Below are 24,941 nucleotides of genomic sequence, written 5' to 3' on the forward strand. Positions count from 1 at the left end.
GCCCGGGATAAACCTTTTGATGCACATTTCACATGGCTGACATCCACGTGTGAACTCTACTCACCTCAATGGCCTGTGTGTGGGACTATCAGCTTCAAAGTCGCTACTGCTGTGACCGACCGTATCAAAAGAGAAAGAGAGGAGAAGTGTACACTTCAAAAAAAGGAGAACCACAACATAACACTTCAAAGACGCAGACCCAAAATCACATTTGGTGGCTGGAAATGGACTATAAGAAGAGAGATTGAGAATCCAAACATGTGTCCGCCCTGAGCATTCCGTCTATGCAGCCACCAGTGAATGAAGTATAATCCCATCCACATTTAAAGGAGAGGGCTGACCGGGATTTGCCAGTGAAACACTAGAGCCCTGACCTCAAAGGGATTGTGTCATAATACTTCTTTGAATGTGTTGTTAGAAATAAAATACTTCTTTTTAAAATGAAAATAAGTATTTTACTGGACATTAATATATTTACATTGCTGTGTGCTCTTCAAGTAGGAGTCTTGTTCACTAGCCTGTATCTACACTACACCCTGACGGAGCCTTTTAGTGCTTATCAAGAGTTGCCACTGAGAATCAAGTGCAGAAAAGGAACTTGGCCCAGTTGCTGAGGATCCATAGTAGGCCGGGGCCCAGTACATCAGGAGTAAAAGGCCTCAACCACCACAGCTGGAATCAGTAATCCCTGTGTGCCCCGTGCCCCCTGAAAGGAGTTCCGATAGACAGCTTCACAAATAAGTCACGAGAACACTTTTGAGAAGACAAATGCATCCTTGTGGAGTGGCATGTGACATGGTGCAAAACTTTGTTTAAAACGATTGCAAAAATAAAATCAGAAAAAATATTTCTGCTATCTTAAATACAAAAGGAGTGAAAAGCAATGTCACAGAGGGCAGAATTAAAGTATCACAACCTTGCAATTGAGTACAAAGGAGTGCTACAAGCAGACACCCTTCTGTGCCATCTGCAAATTAGTGCAAACAGAGTATTTCCACTGTAACATTTTGTTATCTGAACCAAATACATGTGCCACACCTTTTCAGACAAATAAATCTCTCCTCTCTAGGATATTCTGGAGTGGATTCTAAACGAATGAGTCTTAATAAAAGAAAGTACTTCACAATTGCTGCATCATTTCAATTGTTGTGCTTCGAAATTTCCTAGTCCATGCTGCAATATCCTGAGGGGTCATTGTGAATGTGGGAGTACTCAAGGGTTGCCAATAATTTGGCAGTATTAAATATGCTGCACAGTAAGCTTTGCCTACTCGCCCTCCTTGCCCTCAGAGGGCTATGCGGCCAAAAAGGGTAAGTTAGTTATCAAATTAAGAGTGCATTAGTACTGTGGCCCTGTACACCAGTGACAGAATAACAGTACCCGCAAAGAATGCTACTCACTGAGGACCGCCAAAACAGCATCACAAGGATTTGCTGGCTAGGATAGCTACACCCCAAAATGTCCACTGGATATTTCAATGTGACATAAGAAAATAATGCAATGGAGCTTTGGGGAGGTGGGGCACCCGAGCGCAGGGAGGTTTGCACCCCGGGGTATTTGATCCAGTGGTGAAGCACAGGCCCAATTGGGCTCTTTTGGCCTTCAAATCCTTGGGCTTGTTTTCATTAGTATTTAGCCAGCCATTTTAGGTCCCGTGTCACCATTTTAGCAAGGTGACACTGCAGCCAGGACTAATTGGGAGATAAAAAAAAATCCCCCTCCTTCCCTTCCTGTTATTGTTTTTTGGGGGGTTACGTTGGTTTTGTTTGTGGTCACTTCATTTGAGCACAGGTACACAGGAGGGATATGTTTCTATAGTTACTGCTAGGAGCATGTGCAAGGCGGTTGGCAGCTAATTTTTGCATGGTTACAGGATAAGATTAGAGTTGTGAACAAGTTACACTGGTAGGAAAGAAACAAATGAAGGTTACAGGAGTTAAAGATCAACAGTTAAATACAGAGGAGGAGTTAAACAGTTGCAAGGAAAGAATGTAAAAGGGGTGGGATTGAACGGGGTGGGGAGCATGTGTAAGTAGGTGAATGCATGTTTAGTGAGGTTTAGTTTTGTAAGGCAAAGGCCTAGGTTTAATTTTGTGATGTGCACCTGTCTTCAATAAAGCAGCGTTTTTCACACATAAAGAGTGTGTTTGTGATCTGTGTTGCGCCCCTTTGGCTGAAAAGCACTCTGTGGTGTAATGCACAATCCAGGACTGAAAGAAACTAAAATTGTGTAGTCCAGCTGGTCATACAGCGTGAAACACATGCTGTGTGTTGGACTAAAGCATTCAGGAGAAACTAATTATACCAGCAGCTTAGTCTTGGCACATTTGATTCCGCAAACTGGTTATACTGGGTCTACTGCTCACAGTAGTAGTTATAGAGGGACATTCAAGAGTGAGACACACCCTGCCCAACCTACTCCTGATTTACTGGAATGATGCTTCAAGCTCCTACATGCAACACACACCCTTACATAAAGCATCAACCTGTGGGATTCCCGGTGTAATTCAAGATGACTGTCGTGGCTTATAATGCGCTGCACCGCCTGAGCCTCGACAAATTGAAGACTTATTGCCGGTGTGAGTCTCAGACATGTGAATGGTTAAGTGACACAAAGGAATATGACGATCAAGTTAGCCCCTCTGAAAACAGGGTCTAGTACGGAAGAATGTTATTGCACTGCTACACTGTGCTTAATATATTGAAGGCCTAATCCTACATCTTCTTCAGTTTAAATCTCCAATCATCCCTCTGAATATTACAACATTTGTCCTTATTTCAGATCTGTCATGTTAACCTCATATGTGCTCATGACGAGCTGAGCTTGTCATTACGGCCACGGAGCTCACACGCCAGGATAATTCCCCTGCTGTGCTGAGCGTTCTGAGGAAACGGGTGTGGCCGTGACCAGCTCAGCTCGTCATGAGCACAGCGCCACCATACTGCGTGACAAGCTGAGTTCGTCACGAGCACCGGGGCGCTGTGCGCACCCCTACTCCCCCCAGCACAGTGGGGGAATTACCCCTGCAGCGAAGGGGTTAAACTTAATTGCTGACAATGCAGTATTCATTGGAAAGGAAAAAAAAACATTACAAAATAAGCAACGCTCAAAAGGTGAAGACAAACCAGTCTCAAACAATCTAATTTATTAAATCTTTTTTATTATTAATCTCAGAGGAGGAAATGACACACTGCTGCTGTTTCCAAAACTCACAATCCCAAAATAAGCTGCCCTTTGCAGAAATACAGGACTCCTCCGGCATCCCCACAAGCAGGAATACTTTCGTATGAGAAAAGACATTTTAAGAATAACACACATGTATTTACACTACAGAGCAGGGAAACGAAGACAGGAGTTTCAGTGCACGTTTCTGCAGGGTACAGTCTCAGTAATTTATAGGCAATGTTGCTCTTTTTAATCCTCAAGCCTCCTATTCTTCCCATCCCTGCATCAAAGATCCCTCCCATGAATAACCCACGTCCACAAAGTTTTTTTTAACAGGAACAAAATGGCGGTAGCCTTAAAAGCCACTGTGGAATAATTAGTTAGGGATCAATTTCTTGATTATTTTGTCTTCTGTGGAAAAAAAACATACATTAAATAAGACAACACAAATATTCCAGTTTCAGTGCATGTCTAAAAGCCATTTGAAAAAGAACACTGTAAAAACAAACTGTCCCTCCATTGCATTACATTCAGATTATTCACCCCTTTCCTTACTTTTGGTAAGAGTACATATACATAGAGAGAGAGGGAGAATTTCAGTTTCTATTTTTGAACATCTAGCGGCCACCGAGAATGCATTTTGGGTTGGTTTACCTCAAATGTGCTTTTGTGAACACATCTATTCTTTAAATGTGGAATACAACCGTTTCTACGTATTTGAGTGGTTTCATTCCCTCATTCTAACTCCAGGATTTTGTATTTCTATCCACCACGGTGAAGCTTGGGCACTCTGGCTATCCGTGGTTAGGTTCTCCGTGAGAGGCCTTACCGTTGCATATACTAGGAGGTTGAATGTTTATAAGAGACAGCACTAGCATGACAAGAGGCTAACCTAGCCGTATTTTACTTTAGGTCTCATACACAGTGGCGGCTTCTCTGTTATGGTGGAAGAGCGTCGCCTCCCTGCTGGAGCCAGCAGATGAAAACATAAAATTAAAATAATAATAAAGCAATTAATAAAACTGCTTTATTATCCCTTTATTTTACATGACGAAGCTGGAGCCGAGTCTTGAGAGCGGGACCATCATCTCACAGTAGCAGGAAGAGTGGTGGAACTTGGCCGGCTGTCTTGGGACGACCAAACCGACATGCGCACTGAGATATTTTAGATATCTCCAGGCTGTTGCATGGAGAACAGTAGGCACGGCTCCCAGTTCCTGATAGAGCGTAAAACCAGCCTGCTCTGCCCAATCCCAGGGCTTCGCTCATGCTGGGTAATACCAACATGAGAGCAGCGTCAGGATTGGTGCTGGGGAGTCTGGGAGTCTGTGCATCGGGAGCCAAAAAGCATCTAGGTGGCGGCCTTCTGGGGAGTTTTCTTTTCTTTTTTAATTATTATTGCCGCACCACTTTTCGGTGCTAGCAGCTGCCATTGCTTATACAAGAGTCTGGCTGTGGGTGGGCTGCATAAAGAGAACCTGTCTCATGGACCCAAGGGCACAAGGCTCTGGTAAATATGTTTTTTAAACCGCAAGTTTTGCATCACTATTTTGTATGTACGTATGTATATGGTAGTTCTATTTACAAACCTAACCAAAAGGTACTGAAGCATGGAAAAGGTCATGGAGAGGTCACAAAACATCTCGGTGTCCCTTGCTCTTCCTTTAAACATGTCTGATATCGCACTGTGATCCCACTGCACAAAGTGCAATACACAAATACACATAAATTGCAACTGTTGATTAAAATAAATTTTTCGTTCAATAAAATGCCATACAGCTTCACCTGAACACAAGTAACCAAAACCCCAGGTCCCTAAAATAGCATAAACAAACCACAAAGAACTTACAATTATTCAGTCCTACCAGTTTTGTAAATACCACTGGTAATAGGGCATAGAGGACTACCTTCGACAGGAGGGATGCGCGGATTGCAGGGTGCTTCGCCGAAGCGAAGATACTGGGTCCTGTATGATAAGAAACCTATTCTTTCAGCCCATGCTAGATCAGAGGGAATTTCACCTAGGTAGAGCCAGCAGTACATCTTGAGATATTTGGGGAGACCATCAAAGAGTTGGGGGAGGTGCCGGATGCTGACCAATATCTGTGTAGCAGCCTAGGAAGGTTAGGACAAGATGCACTCTGCAACTGTTTATCATTACAAGTGTCTGCAATGCACGTAACCAGGATCGAGGTGACCTAGATATCCATCAGATAAAGTACCAAGAGCGCCAACACGCTACTTACATTATTGTGAGTTCTTCTAGACAAAATGAGAAACTGCTTAGCTTTGTGAAGGCCACATCAGGCACCAATTTCTCTTGGCATGGACATTATTTGGCATCCATATTAAAATGACGCCCATTATAACCCGCCACCCCAAGATTTCACTATTCCTACAAATGGAGTGCTCCAGTCTAAAGTCTACCCCAGATACATGACTTTGTGTGCGTTTATAGCTGTAGTCTGCAACATTACCAATCAGGCAGAACACATATAAAATGGATTTTCACAAGGCAAGCTGAGAAAGGGTCCTAGAGGGGACGCCTTTCTCCCACAATGCCATGAGGCGCATAGATAGGCAAACCCGCTTTTTGCACTATTGCATTCCTGTAGGGAACAATCCCGTCAGCAGTTACTTTGCACACTAATATCAAATAAACTCAGCACATGCAACAATGTGCAGCGTCACCTATGTGGTTTAAGGATGAGACTATAACCCTCTTAGCTGGTTGGTCGCTGTGGACACTTTACAGAATGTGGAAATTAATGAATACCAGTTTAGAAATCTATGCAAAATTGTGTTAACAAAATTAAAAGGATGACCACTTGAAGAATTAATAGTGCCGGACACAAGTGAAGTCTTCACTTTCAAAATTATCTGCAATATTTTTATGGGTCTATCACTCCTCGTAGCCTCCAGCCAGGCCAGTAAACCTTTGGACGAACCTATTGCATGCAAATGACGTCACAGAATACGACCCGCCCGTTACGCCAAACAGGCTGTCAATCAGCAAGCCGAAAGAACCAAAGAGTCCAGTGGCAATCTCTGCTGCCACGGTTGGGATTGCACAGATTGTGTAGTAAGGGAAGCTTCCAAGGTCAAGAATAAAGCGTAGCGGTATCCTGGCTATCATGCCTACCACACACAGCACATGGTCAAGGGTTCGGACACAGCCCATGAGGACGTTCCCAAGTACACGTAGGATATCATAAGGAATGTTGACCAGCACCTCGCCGATGGCCAGCAGGTAGTAGGTGACCCCATTCCAAAGGCAGCAGAGGCCCCCTGCTAGGATGCTAAAGATCTGCTTCACAATAAACCACACAATACAGAATATGGTTCTAAAAATTCCATATACAACACGGGCGATGAATCGGATGAACCGGAAGAAAGGCCCTATGGCTTCCTCTGCCTCTTCGGACCTCCTTTGACTGATTGTCTCCAATACTTGACTTTGTTGGGCATTTTCAGCGCCTTCTCCACAGTTGTTTACAAAAAGTTGGACGTCTCCAGGGAGCTGCTTCTTGAGCTCTTCCACTGTTAGGCTTTCAGGATGTGTGTCTGTGTTTTTCTGAATAAATCCCATGGACCAAGCCTCATCGGCGTTACAACAGGCAGCCAACCAAAGGAATTCAGGTATGGCTACATTGCTGGTCATTGTTTGGTCAGAAGGTACGGCTCCCGCAATAAAGTATAGATTTTCCCTGCTTTCACACTGAGGTACTAACGCTTCCTTGACAATACGCTCCACCTCCGTAGACCAACCCTTTCGGACGTGTGGAGTGACGGGTACCACATTGGTCAGTGTGTGTGTAGCTCGCTGGAAGTCCCCTTCATTGAGGAAATCCGGATTCAAAGAGATAGGCTGATAATCTGATGATGCGTAATCTTCATATACGCTCTGATGAGACCCCAGCTCAGCAATGCTTTCTTTGGCCTCTGCTTCATCCATCATTTCCTCAGCACCACTCTCCGGGTCGTCCAACTGTAAAGAAATGGAAAGAAATTAGTAAGCGTAACTTTTTTTCATATGGCCACCTATGGTCTAGAGTATCTGATGACACATGTTTTGCGAACACTAGCTATCCCCTCCACTACTTCATTTAGGGACATCTCCAATAGGTGGTCTCTGTAGCCCAGCCTTCCTTCCAGGTAGACCACCGCTTATTCTTTGATCAAGTATTTTATTTTTTAAAGCAGAACACAGACAACTGAATTGATTAACACAAGCACATTCTTCCCAATTCAGCATTTTTATCTGGGGGTGGGTCTGTTATTACCAGAATATCAAGAGTTAAATATTGGGACACCAAAATATCATAGCCAAAATATCAACTAACAAGATAACACAAAGGTAAGTATATATAGGTAAGTGTAGCTGTATTATACTAAACTCTGTGTGTACTCTGTCAGTATATATGTCTTCAAAGTACGTAGATGTGGAGTTCAGAATAGTAAATCTCTACTTACCTATGTATGCTTACCTTTCTAGTGATTTGGTAGTCTGTATTCTGGCTATGATATTTTTGTATTCGGTATTCTGACATACTACCTATTTTATTTCCTGTTGCTAAATTCCCACAACTACCTAGTGGGGGGGTGGGGGCTACAGGGGCAAATGAGGACCTCAGTAGCATCCTAGCCTCCCTCTGTGTAGCCTGGGCGGAGGTCAAGAATTACTCTTTGGAATTGTTTGGGGTGTAAGGGTACAAAAACAGAAACATCAATACAGGTGAAACAGTAAAGAATGTCCAAAACAAGTCCATACAAAGAACACATTTCAGCTATTAACTACTCATGAATTAGAAGAAAATCGAAAAGGAGAAAATGGAGAAAAAATATTTGTGGAGGAATAATAACAAATCAACCAATTTTGCTGCTAATGGGTTCAATGGAAAGTAAACATCTAAAAATAATACCTATAGGTATTTCTAGGATTAAAATCCTGTAACCATATGCCAGGCAGTTTGAAAGACTAAAAAAAGTATCACCAAAAATAAGGGCATATTTATGAGGAAGTGGCGGAACGCAGCGTTAGCCTCCTTGGCTTAACGCTGCGCTCTGACACTTCTGAAAAACAGGGCTGCAGGGTATTACAAGGATACGAGCAGCGCTGCATTTCCCCATGCGGTGCCTGCATTGCAGGGGAAGATTGTTTATGTGCAGGAAGGGACACCTTCCTGCAAATAAACAATCAATAGCCTTTTGCTGACTATGTGTGCTACACAACGCATTTCTCCTCGTTGCGCCAGGGTAATTCCAGGTTTTCCTTGGTCTTAATTTTGGCGCTGCCCCATTTTTACGCCACCCTTGTAGATATGGGGCAGTGTCAAAATCAATGGGTGTTGCGGTGGAACGCCCACGACAAAACCCATTGCCTGCCCCTTTCACGCTAAGTATAGCGTGAATGAGTGCCTTATTTATAAGGCAGTGTTAAGCCACATTGAGTGGCTTATCACTGCCTTGTAAATATGGCGAAGCCCCTTTCGCCACTACAACGTCAGTAAAAGTGACTTTGTGGTGGCGATAGGGGCTTTTCAATCTATATATATATATATATATATATATATATATATATATATAAAAACGAATGTATGTCTGTCTGTTTGTCGTTTAAGCATTACTACACCATTCATCCGATCGGCATGAAACTTTGGGAAGTTGTTGAGTACACTCCAGAGAAAATTTTTGGCAATAAATAAATAAATACATTTTAAAAAATGCGTTAAAAGTTGTTGAGTACACTCCTGCAAAGGTTTCTGGCCCTCACAATCTTTCCAAAACTGAACGTTTACAGTTTCCGGTGCGACTCGCTTTTGCAATGACCATCAACAAAGCACAAGGACAATCGCTGCAAGTGTGTGGACTAGATTTGGAGAATCCGTGCTTCTCACTTGGCTAACTGTATGTGGCCAGCTCACGTGTCAGAAAACCTTCTGATTTATTTGTGTACGCACCAGACGGAAAAACAAAAAATACCGTGTATCCACAAGCACTCTAATAAATACACAGAATTAAAACAACCCTTTAAAATGTTTTCCATATTAAAATGAATGTTTCAATGAAAAAATGACACAATGTAAATTGAATGTTATCATAACAAGTTTCCTTTTTTCTGAGATCGCAGCAAAGCGCGACGGGTAAGCTAGTAAGCCATATAGTCTTTTACAAAACGTGTGGCCTAGGTAGCGTTACATCACCAGGATTATTCACTGGAGGGCCTCTGGACGTTTGGGCACATAGCTCTCCCACAGCAGACAAGCAGGATAAAGCAATAGATAGAGTCTCCCACTGGTACCAGTGGAGTGATAGGAAGCTTATTTCATTCACGAGACCAACAGCGACTGTAGCATACTTGAGAACATGGCTCCCGCTAACACGCCAGTTGCCTCTAGTAGGGCTCCATACACGGGAAGCTGGATAACTAGGAGTCATCTCATGCATTCAATTGGAACATTTCTTAGTTTTACCTAAAGTGACCTATGTTTACGATTTATATCAAGTTGTTTGTTTCCAGCCACGTTATTGGTTTATAATTCAATTATTGAAAGAGGTCATATGATTATACACTGGTCGGTCGACATCATGTGTACACTTTGATTTGACAAGAGCCAATATGGCAGCCAAGAAAATAAGAGATCCCATTTAAATGTATCACACTGCTGTGCAGGAGTAGAAAGCTCATGTGCACCACTTACATTAAACAGGGCTGCGTTAATTAAAACATAATAAGAGCCAGTGAAAACCTTAAGGGACCCGGTGAGTGTTAGACCTCACTCTTGGTACCAGCAGGATGTCATAAAGAAAACAGATTAACAGGTATGTATTGGAAATAGGCTTGATAGGGGTGGTGGTAGATCATTGATAGGGGTGGTGGTAGGTCATTGGTGGAGTGGTGGTAGGTCACTGGTGGAGTGGTGGTAGGTCATTGGTGGAGTGGTGGTAGGTCATTGGTGGGGCTGTGGTAGGTCACTGATGGGGCTGTGGTAGGTCACTGATGGGGCTGTGGTCGGTCACTGATGGGGCTGTGGCCGGTCACTGATGGGGCTGTGGTCGGTCACTGATGGGGCTGTGGTCGGTCACTGATGGGGCTGTGGTCGGTCACTGATGGGGCTGTGGTAGGTCACTGATGGGGCTGTGGTAGGTCACTGATGGCTGTGGTAGGTCACTGATGGGGCTGTGGTAGGTCACTGATGGGGCTGTGGTAGGTCACTGATGGGGCTGTGGTAGGTCACTGATGGGGCTGTGGTAGGTCACTGATGGGGCTGTGGTAGGTCACTGATGGGGCTGTGGTAGGTCACTGATGGGGCTGTGGTAGGTCACTGATGGGGCTGTGGTAGGTCACTGATGGGGCTGTGGTAGGTCACTGATGGGGCTGTGGTAGGTCACTGATGGGGCTGTGGTAGGTCACTGATGGGGCTGTGGTAGGTCACTGATGGGGCTGTGGTAGGTCACTGATGGGGCCGTGGTAGGTCACTGATGGGGCTGTGGTAGGTCACTGATGGGGCTGTGGTAGGTCACTGATGGGGCTGTGGTAGGTCACTGATGGGGCTGGGGTAGGTCACTGATGGGGCTGTGGTAGGTCACTGATGGGGCTGTGGTAGGTCACTGATGGGGCTGTGGTAGGTCACTGATGGGGCTGTGGTAGGTCACTGATGGGGCGGTGGTAGGTCATTGATGGAGCGGTGGTAGGTCATTGATGGGGGTGGTGGTAGGTCATTGATGGGGTGGCGGTAGGTCATTGATGGGGGTGGCGGTAGGTCATTGATGGGGGTGGCGGTAGGTCATTGATGGGGGTGGCGGTAGGTCATTGATGGGGGTGGCAGTAGGTCATTGATAGGGGTGGCGGTAGGTCATTGATAGGGGTGGCGGTAGGTCATTGATAGGGGCGGTGGTAGGTCATTGATAGGGGTGGCGGTAGGTCATTGATACGGGGGTGATAGGTCATTGATACGGGGGTGATGGGTCATTGATACAGGGGGTGATAGGTCATTGATACAGGGGGTGATAGGTCATTGAAACGGGTGGTGGTAGGTCATTGTGGAGTGGTGTGGCTCACGGGTTAGAGGCTGCAGACCCGGAAGCAGAGGTCGGCCTGGGACCAGGATTCGATTCCCGACGCAGCAGGGTCTTAGGCCACGGTCAGCGGACTCGATAATTCTCGCCTCGGTGCCTACTCCAACCATGGGTCCCACTCAGCAACTCTGGGCAATAGCTTGCTTAATCTCTACTAACGGCCCCATCAGCGGCGGGGATGCTTGTCTTCACCTTGGAGATGCCCAGGAGGGACCATCTCACAGGGAAAGCCAGGATGGGTTCTCCAGCGGTATACAGCGCCGGGACGCCCCTTTGCTGGGGCAGCTGTGCGCTTTACAAGTATACGACATTTAACATTTAACATTGATAGGGCAGTGGTAGGTCATTGATAGGGGTGGTGATAGGTCATTGATAGGGGTGGTGATAGGTCATTGATAGGGGTGGTGATAGGTCATTGATAGGGGTGGTGATAGGTCATTGATAGGGGCGGTGATAGGTCCTTGATGGGGGCGGTGGTAGGTCATTGATGGGGGCGGTGGTAGGTCATTGATGGGGGCGGTGGTAGGTCATGGATGGGGGCGGTGGTAGGTCATGGATGGGGGCGGTGGTAGGTCATGGATGGGGGCGGTGGTAGGTCATGGATGGGGCGGTGGTAGGTCATGGATGGGGGCGGTGGTAGGTCATGGATGGGGGCGGTGGTAGGTCATGGATGGGGGCGGTGGTAGGTCATGGATGGGGGCGGTGGTAGGTCATGGATGGGGTGGTGGTAGGTCATGGATGGGGTGGTGGTAGATCATTGATGGGGTGGTGGTAGATCATTGATGGAGCGGTGGTAGATCATTGATGGAGCGGTGGTAGGTCATTGATGGAGCGGTGGTAGGTCACTGATGGAGCGGTGGTAGGTCACTGATGGAGCGGTGGTAGGTCACTGATGGAGCGGTGGTAGGTCATTGATGGAGCGGTGGTAGGTCATTGATGGAGCGGTGGTAGGTCATTCAAAGGGGTGGTGGTAGATCATTGATGGGGTGGTGGTAGATCATTGATAGGGGTGGGGTAGGTCATTGATAGGGGCGGTGGTAGGTCATTGATAGGGGCGGTGGTAGGTCATTGATAGGGGCGGTGGTAGGTCATTGATAGGGGCGGTGGTAGGTCATTGATAGGGGCGGTGGTAGGTCATTGATAGGGGCGGTGGTAGGTCATTGATAGGGGCGGTGGTAGGTCATTGATAGGGTTGGTGGTAATTCATTGATAGGGTTGGTGGTAGGTCATTGATAGGGGCGGTGGTTATTGATAGGGATGGTGGTAGATCATTGATGGAGCGGTGGTAGGTCATTGTTAGGGGCGGTGGTAGGTCATTGAAAGGGGCGGTGGTAGGTCATTGAAAGGGGTGGTGGTAGGTCATTGAAAGGGGTGGTGGTAGGTCATTGAAAGGGGTGGTGGTAGGTCATTGAAAGGGGTGGTGGTAGATCATTGATAGGGGTGGTGGTAGATCATTGATAGGGGTGGTGGTAGATCATTGATGGGGTGGTGTTAGGTCATTGATAGGGGCAGTGGTAGGTCATTGATAGGGGCAGTGGTAGATTATTGATAGGAGTGGTGGTAGGTCATTGATAGGGGTGGTGGTAGGTCATTGATAGGGGTGGTGGTAGGTCATTGATAGGAGTGGTGGTAGGTCATTGATAGGCGTTGTGGTAGGTCATTGATGGGGCTATGGTAGGTCATTGATGGGACTATGGTAGGTCATTGAAAGGGTGGTGGTAGGTCATTGATAGGGGTGGTGGTAGATCATTTATAGGGGTGTTGGTAGGTCATTGATAGGGGTGTTGGTAGGTCATTGATAGGGGTGGTGATAGGTCATTGATAGAGGCGGTGGTAGGGGTGGTGGTAGGCCATTGATAGGGGTGGTGGTAGGCCATTGATAGGGGTGGTGGTAGGCCATTGATAGGGGTAGTGGTAGGTCATTGATAGGAGCGGTGGTAGGTCATTGATAGGAGCGGTGGTAGGTCATTGATAGGAGCGGTGGTAGGGAGTTACATGTCATGTTTAGTCAACCCTAATTGACGTCCATGGGACAGCACAACCTACCACATTTTAGTGCTGAGTTAAATTACTTATAAAGTAACGAACAAAGCAGACTAAAGACAGAAATGCTTGTCCTCTAGTGAGTAAACACCACATGCTTCTGTCATTGACTAACCCCAACGTTACTTCTATCCAGATCCAGATCCAGTGTATTGTAGGTGTGTCCGTATTTGTATTTAGAATCATAAGCATGTGAAAATTTCAGTGCTTTTGTATACAGACATTTCTGTAGGATCTGGAGCCACATAGTGCCATACACCTGAATAAGCACTATTAAAGAATAACAGTGAGGCTATTTTCACTGCAAAGGACAGGCCAGAGCAGGAGCAAGATGGCAACATGACCCAGAATATTTCAGCCGCAATTGGCCAAAGTATTTTCATTCATCATGCACAATGAGGTAAGCACAGGGTCAAAGGGTCACATTTATTTTCTTTTGCAGACATCTTTATATAGCGAACGTCAGCAATAAGGGCAGTGGAAAACCTTGCAGGGAAACAAGAAATAGTACATGATAGCAATGCATATATAGGAACAATATTCATGATGAACATAAGCAGTGAGGAGGAGAGGAAATTACACAGAAGTCAGGGCTCCAGAAGGCAAGAAGAGAATGTCTTCCAAATCCTATATGAGCACAGGAGAATGGCTCAGTGTTCATGCACATCCAACCACTTGCTCATTCTTACATTCACCTCATAATCAGTCCATACAACCATTCAAACAAACTCGCCTTTCAATGTGAAAGCAATTTGACTTATAGGACTGCCTGCCCTTTTGACATTATTTATTTAAGAGGTTTTAATGGCGCTGGCAAGATCCGAGGGTATCAGAGTGCTTCGCATACATACATGTTAACGTCAGCATAACGATTGTAATCAGAATATTTACAACCACAACAACTCTAACACTGCCTCACTCCTAGAGCACGTTGCCAAAAAAGGACAGAAACAACTATTTACCGCCTCCACACACACACACACAGCAGAACACACACTCTACCACATCTTCACGGGAGAAAACAGCATCTCCTACAGCCACACCATGGAGCTCTTCTCGACAATTCACCACTGCACCCACTTCTACTTCTAAAACAAACCACCGTACACAAGCACGCCCACTGCAGAAGCTTGAACAAAGTCACCGAAGACCAGCTCACCTCAGCCCTCGTCAGCACCAAACAATCGACTACATCAGACGCAAACACTGCAGCACGCAAACCTCCACCGCTGGATCACATACTGCTCCGACACACTCGCTCCCTTCGAGAAAGGTGATTTTCTCTCTCACCAACGAACCCAACATCACCAAACACAACTTTCAAGAAGGGATGAAAGCCGTCGCCACCTAGATGAAGAACAGCTGCCTTAAACTCAATTCAGAAAAGACAGGAGTCCTCATCCTCAGATCCACCCCCTCTGCATGGAGCAACTTCTGGTGGCCCTCGGCCCACAGAAACACCCCACCCCGACAGACCAAGCACAAAACCTCGGAATCATACTAGACTAGTCGCTCACAATGAACGGCCAGATTAACACCATATCTTCGACCTGCTTCAACACCCTCTGCATGCCTAGAAACACTGTCAGATAGATCCCAACTAAATCCAGAAAAACTGTCACACATGGACTCATCCGTAGCAGACTGGACTATGGCAACGCTCTCTATGATGGAATCAACAAGAAACTCCTTCAAAAACTCCCGACCGTCCAGAACTCAACAGCCAGACTGATCCTTGGCATCCGCTGTCGCAGTCACATCACCCAACTCATCAGTGATCTCCACTGACTTCCAGTCATCAAAAGAAGAATAACCTTCAAACTCCTCACCCACGCATACAAGGCCCTTCACAATAATGGACCCGCATACCTGAACAGCCGCCTCTCCTTCCACGCACCCAAAAGACACCTCCGATCAGCCCAGTTCTCTCTGGCCACCACCCCGTGTATCTACAAGTCCAGAATGGAAGGAAAATTCTTCTCCTAACTCGCAGCCAAACCTTGGAACACCCTCCCCCTCCAGCTCCGGCAATCTCCCACATTGCCCAATTTTCAGGAAGAACAGCAAGACTTGGCTCTTCGGATGACCCCAGCACTCAACTGAGCTGCCCCACTACCCCTCCCAGTGCCTTGAGACCCTCACAGGTGAGTAGTTGCGCTTTACCAACTCCGACTGATTGATTGGATAATACGTCAAATCGGGTCACATCAGTGCTTGGGCTGGCGGGATGGGAAATAGCACAGAGTGGGTATAGGGAGAGCTGAGGGTCTAGATAGATGCTGTCTCGGGCGATCGATGTTCAGCTATGGTGGCAGATGAGGAGGAGATTCTTTAGTGGTCTCTTGAAGCTCAGGAAGGAGCCAATGCTTGTTTAGGTGCAGTGAATTTTGACTTGACTTTAGACAAGATGGAAAATAGCATTGGGTAAGGGTAATACTCATAGTTTTGAGAGGTAACAGAGCAGCCATTATCACACGTTTGTTGATGTGATTGCCATGAGATTTAGGAGGGACGTGGCCTGGAAAGTGAGATTACATGCGGCTATCTATAGTGATGACAGTGTGCCAACGGTCACCTGAGAGGCCTGTTATTCTGAGTTTTCAAGTGAAGACAGCCTTTTGAGAGTTATCCTTTCGATCTCACTGTGGACCTGATTACAAGTCTGGCAGTCAATGGACCGCTAGACTTGCGGGACACGGCAGTGGCGGTCTTCCGACAGCCCTATTTTATGTAGGGTGGTCGGACCGCCATTGCACCACCGCAACCGCTAGGGATCAGAGATCTCTGGTGGTGGCACAGCGGTCTTGAGGCCTCATTATTATTGGTGAGACCGTCGCGGTCCCGCAAGCATATCAAAAGTTTTCTCTCTGCCACGGTTTTCATGGTGGTTCCTCCTCCATGAAAACAGTGGCTAAGATGAAACAAAGGGCCACCTGTTACCTCCGGGCCATGGGGTGCATGCAGAGGAGCACATGCTGTGCACTCCTTTGTGCATGCACTCCAGTGCCTGCATGGCATGGACTGCCGTACCTGTACTGTCTTTGATGTTCCCATTGCACTGCCTATTGCATAGGCACCGCTGCAGGAACACCAAAGAACCGCCCGCCAGTGACTTAAAAAGTCATAATATGGCAGGCGGTGCACACACAGGTTTACCACAAAACTCGTAATCAAGCCCCAAGTGTTCTGTACAGTTTAATATCCCCAACGTCAGCAAATGGATACCAAGGATCACACAGGTCACCCACATACCAGCACAGGACCCAACACCCACCAACCACCTGGAAGGCAGCAGACCCTCCAATATATTCTTAGGGACATAAGCCACAAAACCACATCTGCCCCCGCCGCATTATAAAAGACATGTCTCTCAGTTCTGCCATCCAGGTCTTTCCTCTAGGCTTCCATTTTGGCACGCCCTTACCACTAAAGGATTGCTTACCCTAAAATGCACATCTCACCAGCTACAGACATGGGACCGATGCCTACCCTGCTCTAGCCCGTGCCTCTTTAGTATCAACCAAGGCAACTATCAAGAACCTAGGCATCACCCTTTACTCTCCCAGTATATGCTAGCGCTACGCACTGCTCACAAACCGTTCAACCAGCAATCATTTGTAGGAACATCCACACACTGCACAAAGCCATGTGCCACAGCCCGGTGTCCTCAACAGATGATGTGGTATTTCACAAAGTGACATAGGGAGGTTGAGATTTTTCTGTTCAAGCCATTCAGCATCTCTGCCTCTGACCACAGTGGAATAGGATAATATCCCAACCAACTAATCTGACACACCACAAAAATCTGCTTCTTTCCCAAACAATATTCTGACCTCACGTAGAAACATATTGATTGAAGGAATATTCAAGCTCCTTATTAGCTCCAAGAGGCCTAACCTGTATAATTAAGTAGCCCACTTAACAGGCTGTAGCTCCCAGTGACAAGTAAGGCCTTTGCAGACCACTCCCAACCATACAAAAAGGCCTGCGCTTCCCACATATACTCCTTTTTCCTGGGCACAGTCAAGAAGTGCGCCGCCCCATACACACTAAAAATGCCCCCTGTAACCCGGAGAGCCAACTAATTTTTATTTTTTCCTCCCCTACTAACCAAAGGCATTCTACCTCTGAAATCCTCCTGCCTATCAGCTTTACCCTGCCAACATTGTCAGATGAGGAATATTACTTGACACAACCCTCGACTGAATTGTGTCATCCTGTCCTGCTGACCCTCAGAAGTAGACACTCTCTACCAGCCCCATAAGGGGATTCTTGCTCTACTATCTGCATAGAAGGTCATACGCTCCTACTCACATCTCCACCTCTCCCATGCTGATACTTACAGGTCCTACACAGCCTGCAGTCTTTTCATGCAGTACAAGCAAACAAGGGAGGATAATAAAGGGTCGTGCAGCCATTTGACACCACACACTCTCCTGGGACTGTTGTGTAAGCCCTGTAGTCTAATCCGCCTGACCCGTGGCCTTTAAAGTATGAATGCATTCTGATTCTTTTAGTAGCTGGTTCTTTCAAGCTGGTATGAATCAATCTTTAAAGTGATCCTACTGTGTGTATTTCAAATATTGTTTCAAAAATTGTCCATCATCGCAGTCCAAAGGGCGAGTGATGTCACTTCCTGTGACGCAGTCAATGCTGAAGTGGCTTGTAACTTCACTTCTGCTACTCCTAAGATTTTGGTGACCTGACACCAGTGTTTGATTTGTAAAAGAAAGAGTACCTGTGTGTGAAGACAAAACACACCAAGCCTGTGTAGTGTTAAATCCACCTCATGCCCCTTCTACATCGCTGCCAAGACCTGGAACGACCTTCCCTCCAGCTCCTCCCAGCCCCCTCCCTGGGAGACTCAATGCCTGGCTCTTCGACGGAGACACAGCGCCCAGATACCCCTAGGGTGGCAGCGTTGTGCTTTACAAATCCTGTTTGATTGATTGTTTGATGCCACTTTAATCCACTTCCCCAGCCTGCCTGCTCTTTTATCCCATGCTTGCAGCCTCCTGCATGGGCGTCCGCAGAAATGTTTCCAGGGGGGGGCAAAATGTTAACGTCATCACCATCCTCTGACATGATGTGTGCAAGGTGGGGCACATGAAACACTGGGGCACAGAACTAGGATAGACTCAATTAAATGCCAGGAATCCAGGACATGTGACTGACCCTGCCATGGGCCAACACACACCACCTGTAGGGAAAACGCTAAACTTTCTAACAAGGTGCTTTATCTCTGTCTGCTAGGTGTGCAGACTTCCGGGCCCTCGATCCAACACCAATCAAGGCTGTCTTCAGCACGATTCGATTTTTATCAGAATACTTTAAAACAGCCTATGATTAAAGCACCAGATTAAATATACTGTATGCACAGTGTGTGTTAGGGATTATTTGTAGCACACATATTTACCAATATTGGCTTCTTGGTGCTAGAATTCATAATAACTTTTATCCAAAATTAAAGCACAACATCAAAGTTAGTAATAAATAATGCAGCAATCAAACACGCTAGTGATTTGACAGTGGGTGCTCCCTTTACTAGAATTGCTAAATTGCTAAATTTTACACACATTCAATTAATTTATACAAAATAAAATGTATAGGTCCAAATGTTAGCTATATTTTTTAAAAGAAACTTAGAGTCCCTCTACGTGTAGTCAATGTCAAAGTGACATCTTGCGCACGTTTAGGGATACAATAATGGCCAGCTCCCTTATGCGGAAGCCCGGCACCGTAAATGTGTGGCACATGCGGCGCCCGCAGCTGCGCCTCCTCACAGGTTCAGGGATGCTGAGTCTTACACAGTGGTCGAATGGGGGGAAAAAAGTAGACGAACAGTGGGCCGAGAATCAGAGGGGGGGAACTACCCAGGGATTGGATCTGTGGGTGGAGCCAGAGGTGTGGCTAGAATGCGCAGACATCCCAATTTTTAGTATTTGTTTGGCATTTCACTGCCCAGTTTAATCAACCAATAGATACACATGATTATTTAAGGTTATAATGAGTTATTGACATTAAAATATATTCACAATGTGGGATATGCTTCTAATCACAGAATGTACCAAATATGATAAAATGTGGAAACACAAGCACTTTGTCTCCGAGCCATGGAGTTTCTGTCATCAGCACTTCACCCTTTTTCAACAACAGCAGTTCAAACATGAATGGCAAAATATCCTTGTTTGCAAATGTTTTCTCTAAAATTATGGCTCTGCCATATTTGCCTCATAATGAAAGCTCTGCTGCATGATCTGACCATTTACACTAATAAATTGTTTGTAGCTCAAACATATCAAAAGTTAATATAAAATGTTACTTGTGTTGCTGCGGAGTGGATGGCCTATTGTAAAGGTTGACTGGTCACCTTTCGCACTGCTGCATTTGTATGTTACACTGGTACTAATAAGGCAAAATCTTTTCAGAGACTGTTAGCATTACACTGCAGCCTTTTTTTAATGCATAATTTAGTCAACACTACGGCATAATGTTGTCATCCTTTGCTGCATAATTAATTCCAGTGGCCCCACAGCAGGCAGCACATGCTAAAAGTGCTTTTAATTGAAGCAGGGAGACTGTGAAGTTTGAGAACTTAGTTTGGTGTGTGAAAATCCTGCATTGCCAATCCCTGGTGAATTGCAGATACTGCTGCTGAAACAAGGTCAATGGAGGTACCTTTGGGTGAGGCAGACTGGCCTCAAGGGCAGGGCCAGCCATATCACTGGTGGTGTCCTGTGCATTAATGTTTGATAGTGCCTCCCAATGACCACCTCTGCCCATGGATTCCCTCACTACCACCCTTTAACTGTGCCCCCTAAGTCTCCATAACCACTCTCTCTCAGATGCATTTAATTTGATTTACAGCACCACTCATACCATTGTAGGGTGTCAGAGCACTTTACATCACACACATTACACAGAGACAATCAATATGTGTGTAAATCACTGTATAGAAAATGTTACATAAGACTAAGGACTACAAGGTTTAAGAGTCACATGACAACCATACTAGTAGCCTGTATAGTGTTATAGTGATTGGTCTGGAGAAACACAATACCCTGAATTTAAAACATAATACCATGGTTGAGTGTTCTCCTTAATACTCAGAATTGATTTCTGTCCAAAAAACACTTTTTGGGACATTAGGATAATCAAAGACTGGGCGGTGGGGGGGGGGACATAACGCTCAAATGTATACCTTGCAGTTTGTATGCAGCTCTTAGAGGACAGTTAATAGCTCACTGTTCTAAGTTAGGATTTTAACTTATAAACTGCAAGTAACAAAAGGATCTCTGACAAAAGCAGTAGCCCACTGACCTATTTACATTATGTGCACTTTGTGATCTGCATGGCGCATGTTCTTTGCAGTGGGTACATTAACCATCTGAGCTACCTTTCCATGAGTCAAAACTTCCACTAGACAAAATTCTGATCTCTCTCTAGGATGAACATTAATCACCAGAGTCATCATGACATTTTTATTGTTGCCGAAAATTGCTGGAAGCCAGGAAGGAGGCAGCAAGCGTTTTTAAAACCATAATATACTTACAAACATGATGCCTTCAATTAAAGCCAGCCCCCGGTGTGGTCACACTGGTTGCACCGCCCTAGAGCTGGCCCTTCTCAAGGGTCCTGTGACCTCAGTGACTGTTGTTCTAGGGTGTGCTGCTTCATAGCCCTGCCCACAAGACTGGAGGTGAACTTCAGTATGGATAGTGGTGGACAAGCCTTGAAGGTTAACCTACACTTGTCATGCTAGGGTCCACCTGCTGGTACGAAGACACCAGGACTTCTTTATGTGTTGCGAAGCCTTCTAAGGTCTAGCATGTGATTGCGCTCTCACAGGAGAGTGGTCTGGTGGGCTGGTTATTAAGGCTGAACCTGGTTACCAGTTCCAAATTCAGCAGCTCTGACCATAGTGCCACATCCTCTTCCCCACTGAACACCGTACTGCCCCACTGAGAAAAACTCCCACAGTTTTCAACTACAACCCAATAGTTGTCAGCTATAAACACCTGGATGCACAATTTAAATTACACACTAGACAAGATCAATATGCGGACTACAAAAAAAAAAAGAAACAACATCCTGGAAGAAGCAAACACTTATAGGGAATGCAAAATGTAGCAAACCATGGGAAATGTAAGCAGGAACAACATGGTTACCTTAATGCTTTTATACTCACTATTCAGAAAATCAGTGAGTGCTTTTGCCTGAAAAGTTAAGGACACGACTACAGAGCCCTGAATGGACCCATTTCAATGGCCATTGCTTATATCCTTACAAAACGTAAGCAGTATGGTAAAAAAAACACCTCCCTGGACACAGAGCCGCAGCACACATTTTGTTTTCCAATCCACACATTTTGGTACCTCCAGGATTGGTGCACTAGTTCCAAGTCCAGGGAAAACAAAGACAAGAAAACAAAAATAGCGCTTCACTGGCAAACTCTGTAAAAGTGGCGCTAATGTGTTTCGGTGTGAATAAAATCAGTTTGGCCAGTTTGCTACCACTCTGTCTTACTTTATTTAGTTATTTATCTATTTTTCATATTTTTAGCCTTTTATTCCCAATGCTGCATTTTGGATTTAAAATGACAGAAAAATACTACATTTCCAGCAAAGCGTCTTTCTTTTTTGGATCCATTTCACAGGAAAGCAAATCAAAGAAAGGAGAGGAAAGAGAGTGAGAACCCGGTCTTGAAGTCACGGTTTTCATGGGCGTCCGCAGAGGGGGCAAGGAGGGTCGCTCCAGGGGGGGGGCAAGCGCCCCTCCTTTCCCCCCCACTCCGGACGCCCATGGCCTCCTGCTTTCTCTCTTTGTGACGGTTGTGCTGTCTTGCTCTTCTTCCGTCTTTCCAATCTTTGTGTTCTTCCCTCTCTTGCGCTTGGTCAATATCTGATGCGGAAAAATAAGTGACTGTCCCTAAATAGAAGCGCTTCTGGCCCCCACCTGCATCCACCGCCTCAAATTAAGTATTGACACCACTACGCTCCAATATTGTTTGTTGACAGTCTGCGGCTCAGTCAAGATCAGATGATACAGTGAAATGGACAAGGTGGTGAATATTTTCCATCAGTTTAAAACCCCCATATAAGATCCTTCCATCACCTTGAAGATCAGAATCATGCAGGTTACATTTGTTCCCTCAGGAGCATGTAGAGCAGGCTTCTGTAAGAAGCACAATTCTTAGTGCAGACCTCATTGGTTTGTCATTGTTTATCAGTACATTTCATGATGATGTATTTTTATCTACATTCTCAATTCCGCTCTCTCTCTCGCTAGAGGTTGTCTAGAAGAAACACTTGCAGCTGAACATACTTCCCAAATGATCACTCTAAGATTGATTACTTCACAAATGGTCCCTAGAATCAATACAAAAGCATTTCGAGCCCACTGATGTCATGAGCTATTTTTCCCAAACATGACCTCAGACGTTTCCCGGGCATATTGTTTTGTTGACAGATTGAAGAGGTTTTCAGTATACACATAGGCAGAGTACCCTCTGTCCTTACTATCTGGCCAATGGAAGCATGTTTTTAGGAGATATGCGTGTTTTATCTTTTAATAGTGGAACATGCGATAATTATTAAACGAATTCCCATCAAATGAAAGGAACTCTGAACGTATTTTCACAATTTTTAAAAGAGCATACAAATAGAGAAATAAATATATGAGAATGGGTGTAGCATGTTATAGTATATATAAAATGTGCATCTTTAAAATTAATAGAAATATAATTACAGAATATATTGCATGTCAAGACAACAAAGTATAATCCAATTTGCACATGTTTATCTAATAAGTGGTGAATTATATGTTCTTTTTTTTAAAAAAGGCTAATATATTTAACCTGAAAAGATGTTCCGAATTTCTGAAAGCACTCTTTTGAAAACATGGAATGAAAACTGCATTAATGTCCAATAGCGGCTGTTAATTCATGCCTGTAATGAAAACTGCATTAATGTCCAATAGCGGCTGTTAATTCATGCCTGTTATTGCGACTGACAGCCTGAAGAGAAGGCTATTTAGAACTACCTTTTCATTGGTGTGCCTTTGGACTCTCAACAGCAGTCATATTATTTTAATGTTAATCATTCCTTGCCATACAATTATTAACTAGAGAATGAAACATGGGTTGGAGAGAGGCCTAAAATAGTTTCTGTATTAAAACAATGTAGCCCTCGCTTTTTTTATTGCAGTATCAAAAAAACAAAAACCTTAAGGGTCCTTGGAATGAAACACTTGTTTGCAGCGACCTCACAGACACTTTATTTTGTAGCCCGTCGCCATTCCTATTGGCCGGCGCCCATAACAAACGCAGACCTCCCCACCCGCGGGTAATTACCTCCTTTGCTGAAAGGGTTCCGTCATGAAGAACCGGTTTAGGTTGGGCCATCTGCCTTCTCCTCTCTCTAAATTTTCTTACAGACATGTCACCTGAGACCGGACTTACTGGGAGAGCATCCATCCAAGCCGCCATGTATCAATAACAAAGGTTCGTTACTTCATTAGCAAACCTTTCCTGGCTTGCGGGGTCAGCGAAAGAGCATTACACGCCCTTGATCCCCCCACCACTCGAGGATACATTTATGACTTTATTGATTTGTCCACATTATTCGATTGAGAGTGTCTTAAGACTAATTGGGTCTCCCTTTTAGGAGAATCAGTATAGAAATGATCCATACACGAGGGCAATTCCAAGAGGTTAGCAGGACTGCTTTAAATAATGTATAGGTTACTTTAACTGTTTAGTTAGCAATTTCTATTCGTCCTATGTTTCGTTCCCACTATTCAGGTTTTCTACTCTGTGATACCAATCCGTTTTTACAACTATATATTTGAGTATTTCTTGTTCCTTCTCTCCCCAGGCCTAGTCTTTTGTGGATGAATGTAGACGATAAGAAACCCCCTTGTTCTGTGAATGCCTTTGTTACACATCTCTCCAGTAGGCCGGGCGCCAGCGCCTTGTTTCCTTTGTATAATTTTATGAAACCCCTATGCATCGGTACTCCTACAAAATGTCAGTAGTTTGGACATAAATACAAATAAGCATTTGCAATGCAATAGGTCTCGCATTAGGAAAGTGTGAGCTATTGGTATTGTACATGACATTTTTTTTAAATATGTGTTGGCTTGGAAAATATATAAATTAATAGCATTGTTATTCACAAAGCCAATAGCTTACACTTTCCAAATGTGAGTCCTATTGGCTATGGCAATACTTATTGGTAGCAAGCAAGGACAGTGCTGTTGTGGTGCTGAGTGATGATGTGGTTGGGCTGAGTGATGTGGTGGTGTCCCCGAGTGATGTGGTGGTGTCCCCGAGTGATGAGGTGGTGTCCCCGAGTGATGTGGTGGTGTCCCCGAGTGATGTGGTGGTGTCCCCGAGTGATGTGGTGGTGTCCCCGAGTGATGTGGTGGTGTCCCCGAGTGATGTGATGGTGTCCCTGAGTGATGTGGTGGTGCCTCTGAGTGGTGCCCCTGAGCGATGTGGTGGTGTTCCCGAGTGATGCGGTGGTGTCCCCGAGTGATGTGGTGGTGTCCCCGTGTGATGTGGTGGTGTCCCCCGAGTGATGTGGTGGTGTTCCCGAGTGATGTGGTGGTGTCCCCGAGTGATGTGGTGGTGTCCCCCGAGTGATGTGGTGGT

General features: G+C 45.3%; 1 protein-coding gene across 1 annotated transcript in view; it reads right to left on the minus strand.

The window, feature by feature from the left end:
* Positions 1 to 3,144: 3,144 nt before the first annotated feature.
* Positions 3,145 to 24,941, minus strand: part of ENDOD1 (endonuclease domain containing 1) — a 57,124-nt gene continuing 35,327 nt past the window's right edge. The window contains exon 2 of the mRNA XM_086935299.1: positions 3,145 to 7,154. Coding sequence (XP_086791425.1) covers positions 6,069 to 7,154 — 1,086 coding nt within the window. The 3' untranslated portion in view covers positions 3,145 to 6,068. The remainder of the gene's footprint in view (positions 7,155 to 24,941) is intronic.

Source organism: Lissotriton vulgaris, chromosome 8, assembly GCF_964263255.1.
Source record: "Lissotriton vulgaris chromosome 8, aLisVul1.2, whole genome shotgun sequence".
Taxonomy (NCBI): domain Eukaryota; kingdom Metazoa; phylum Chordata; class Amphibia; order Caudata; family Salamandridae; genus Lissotriton; species Lissotriton vulgaris.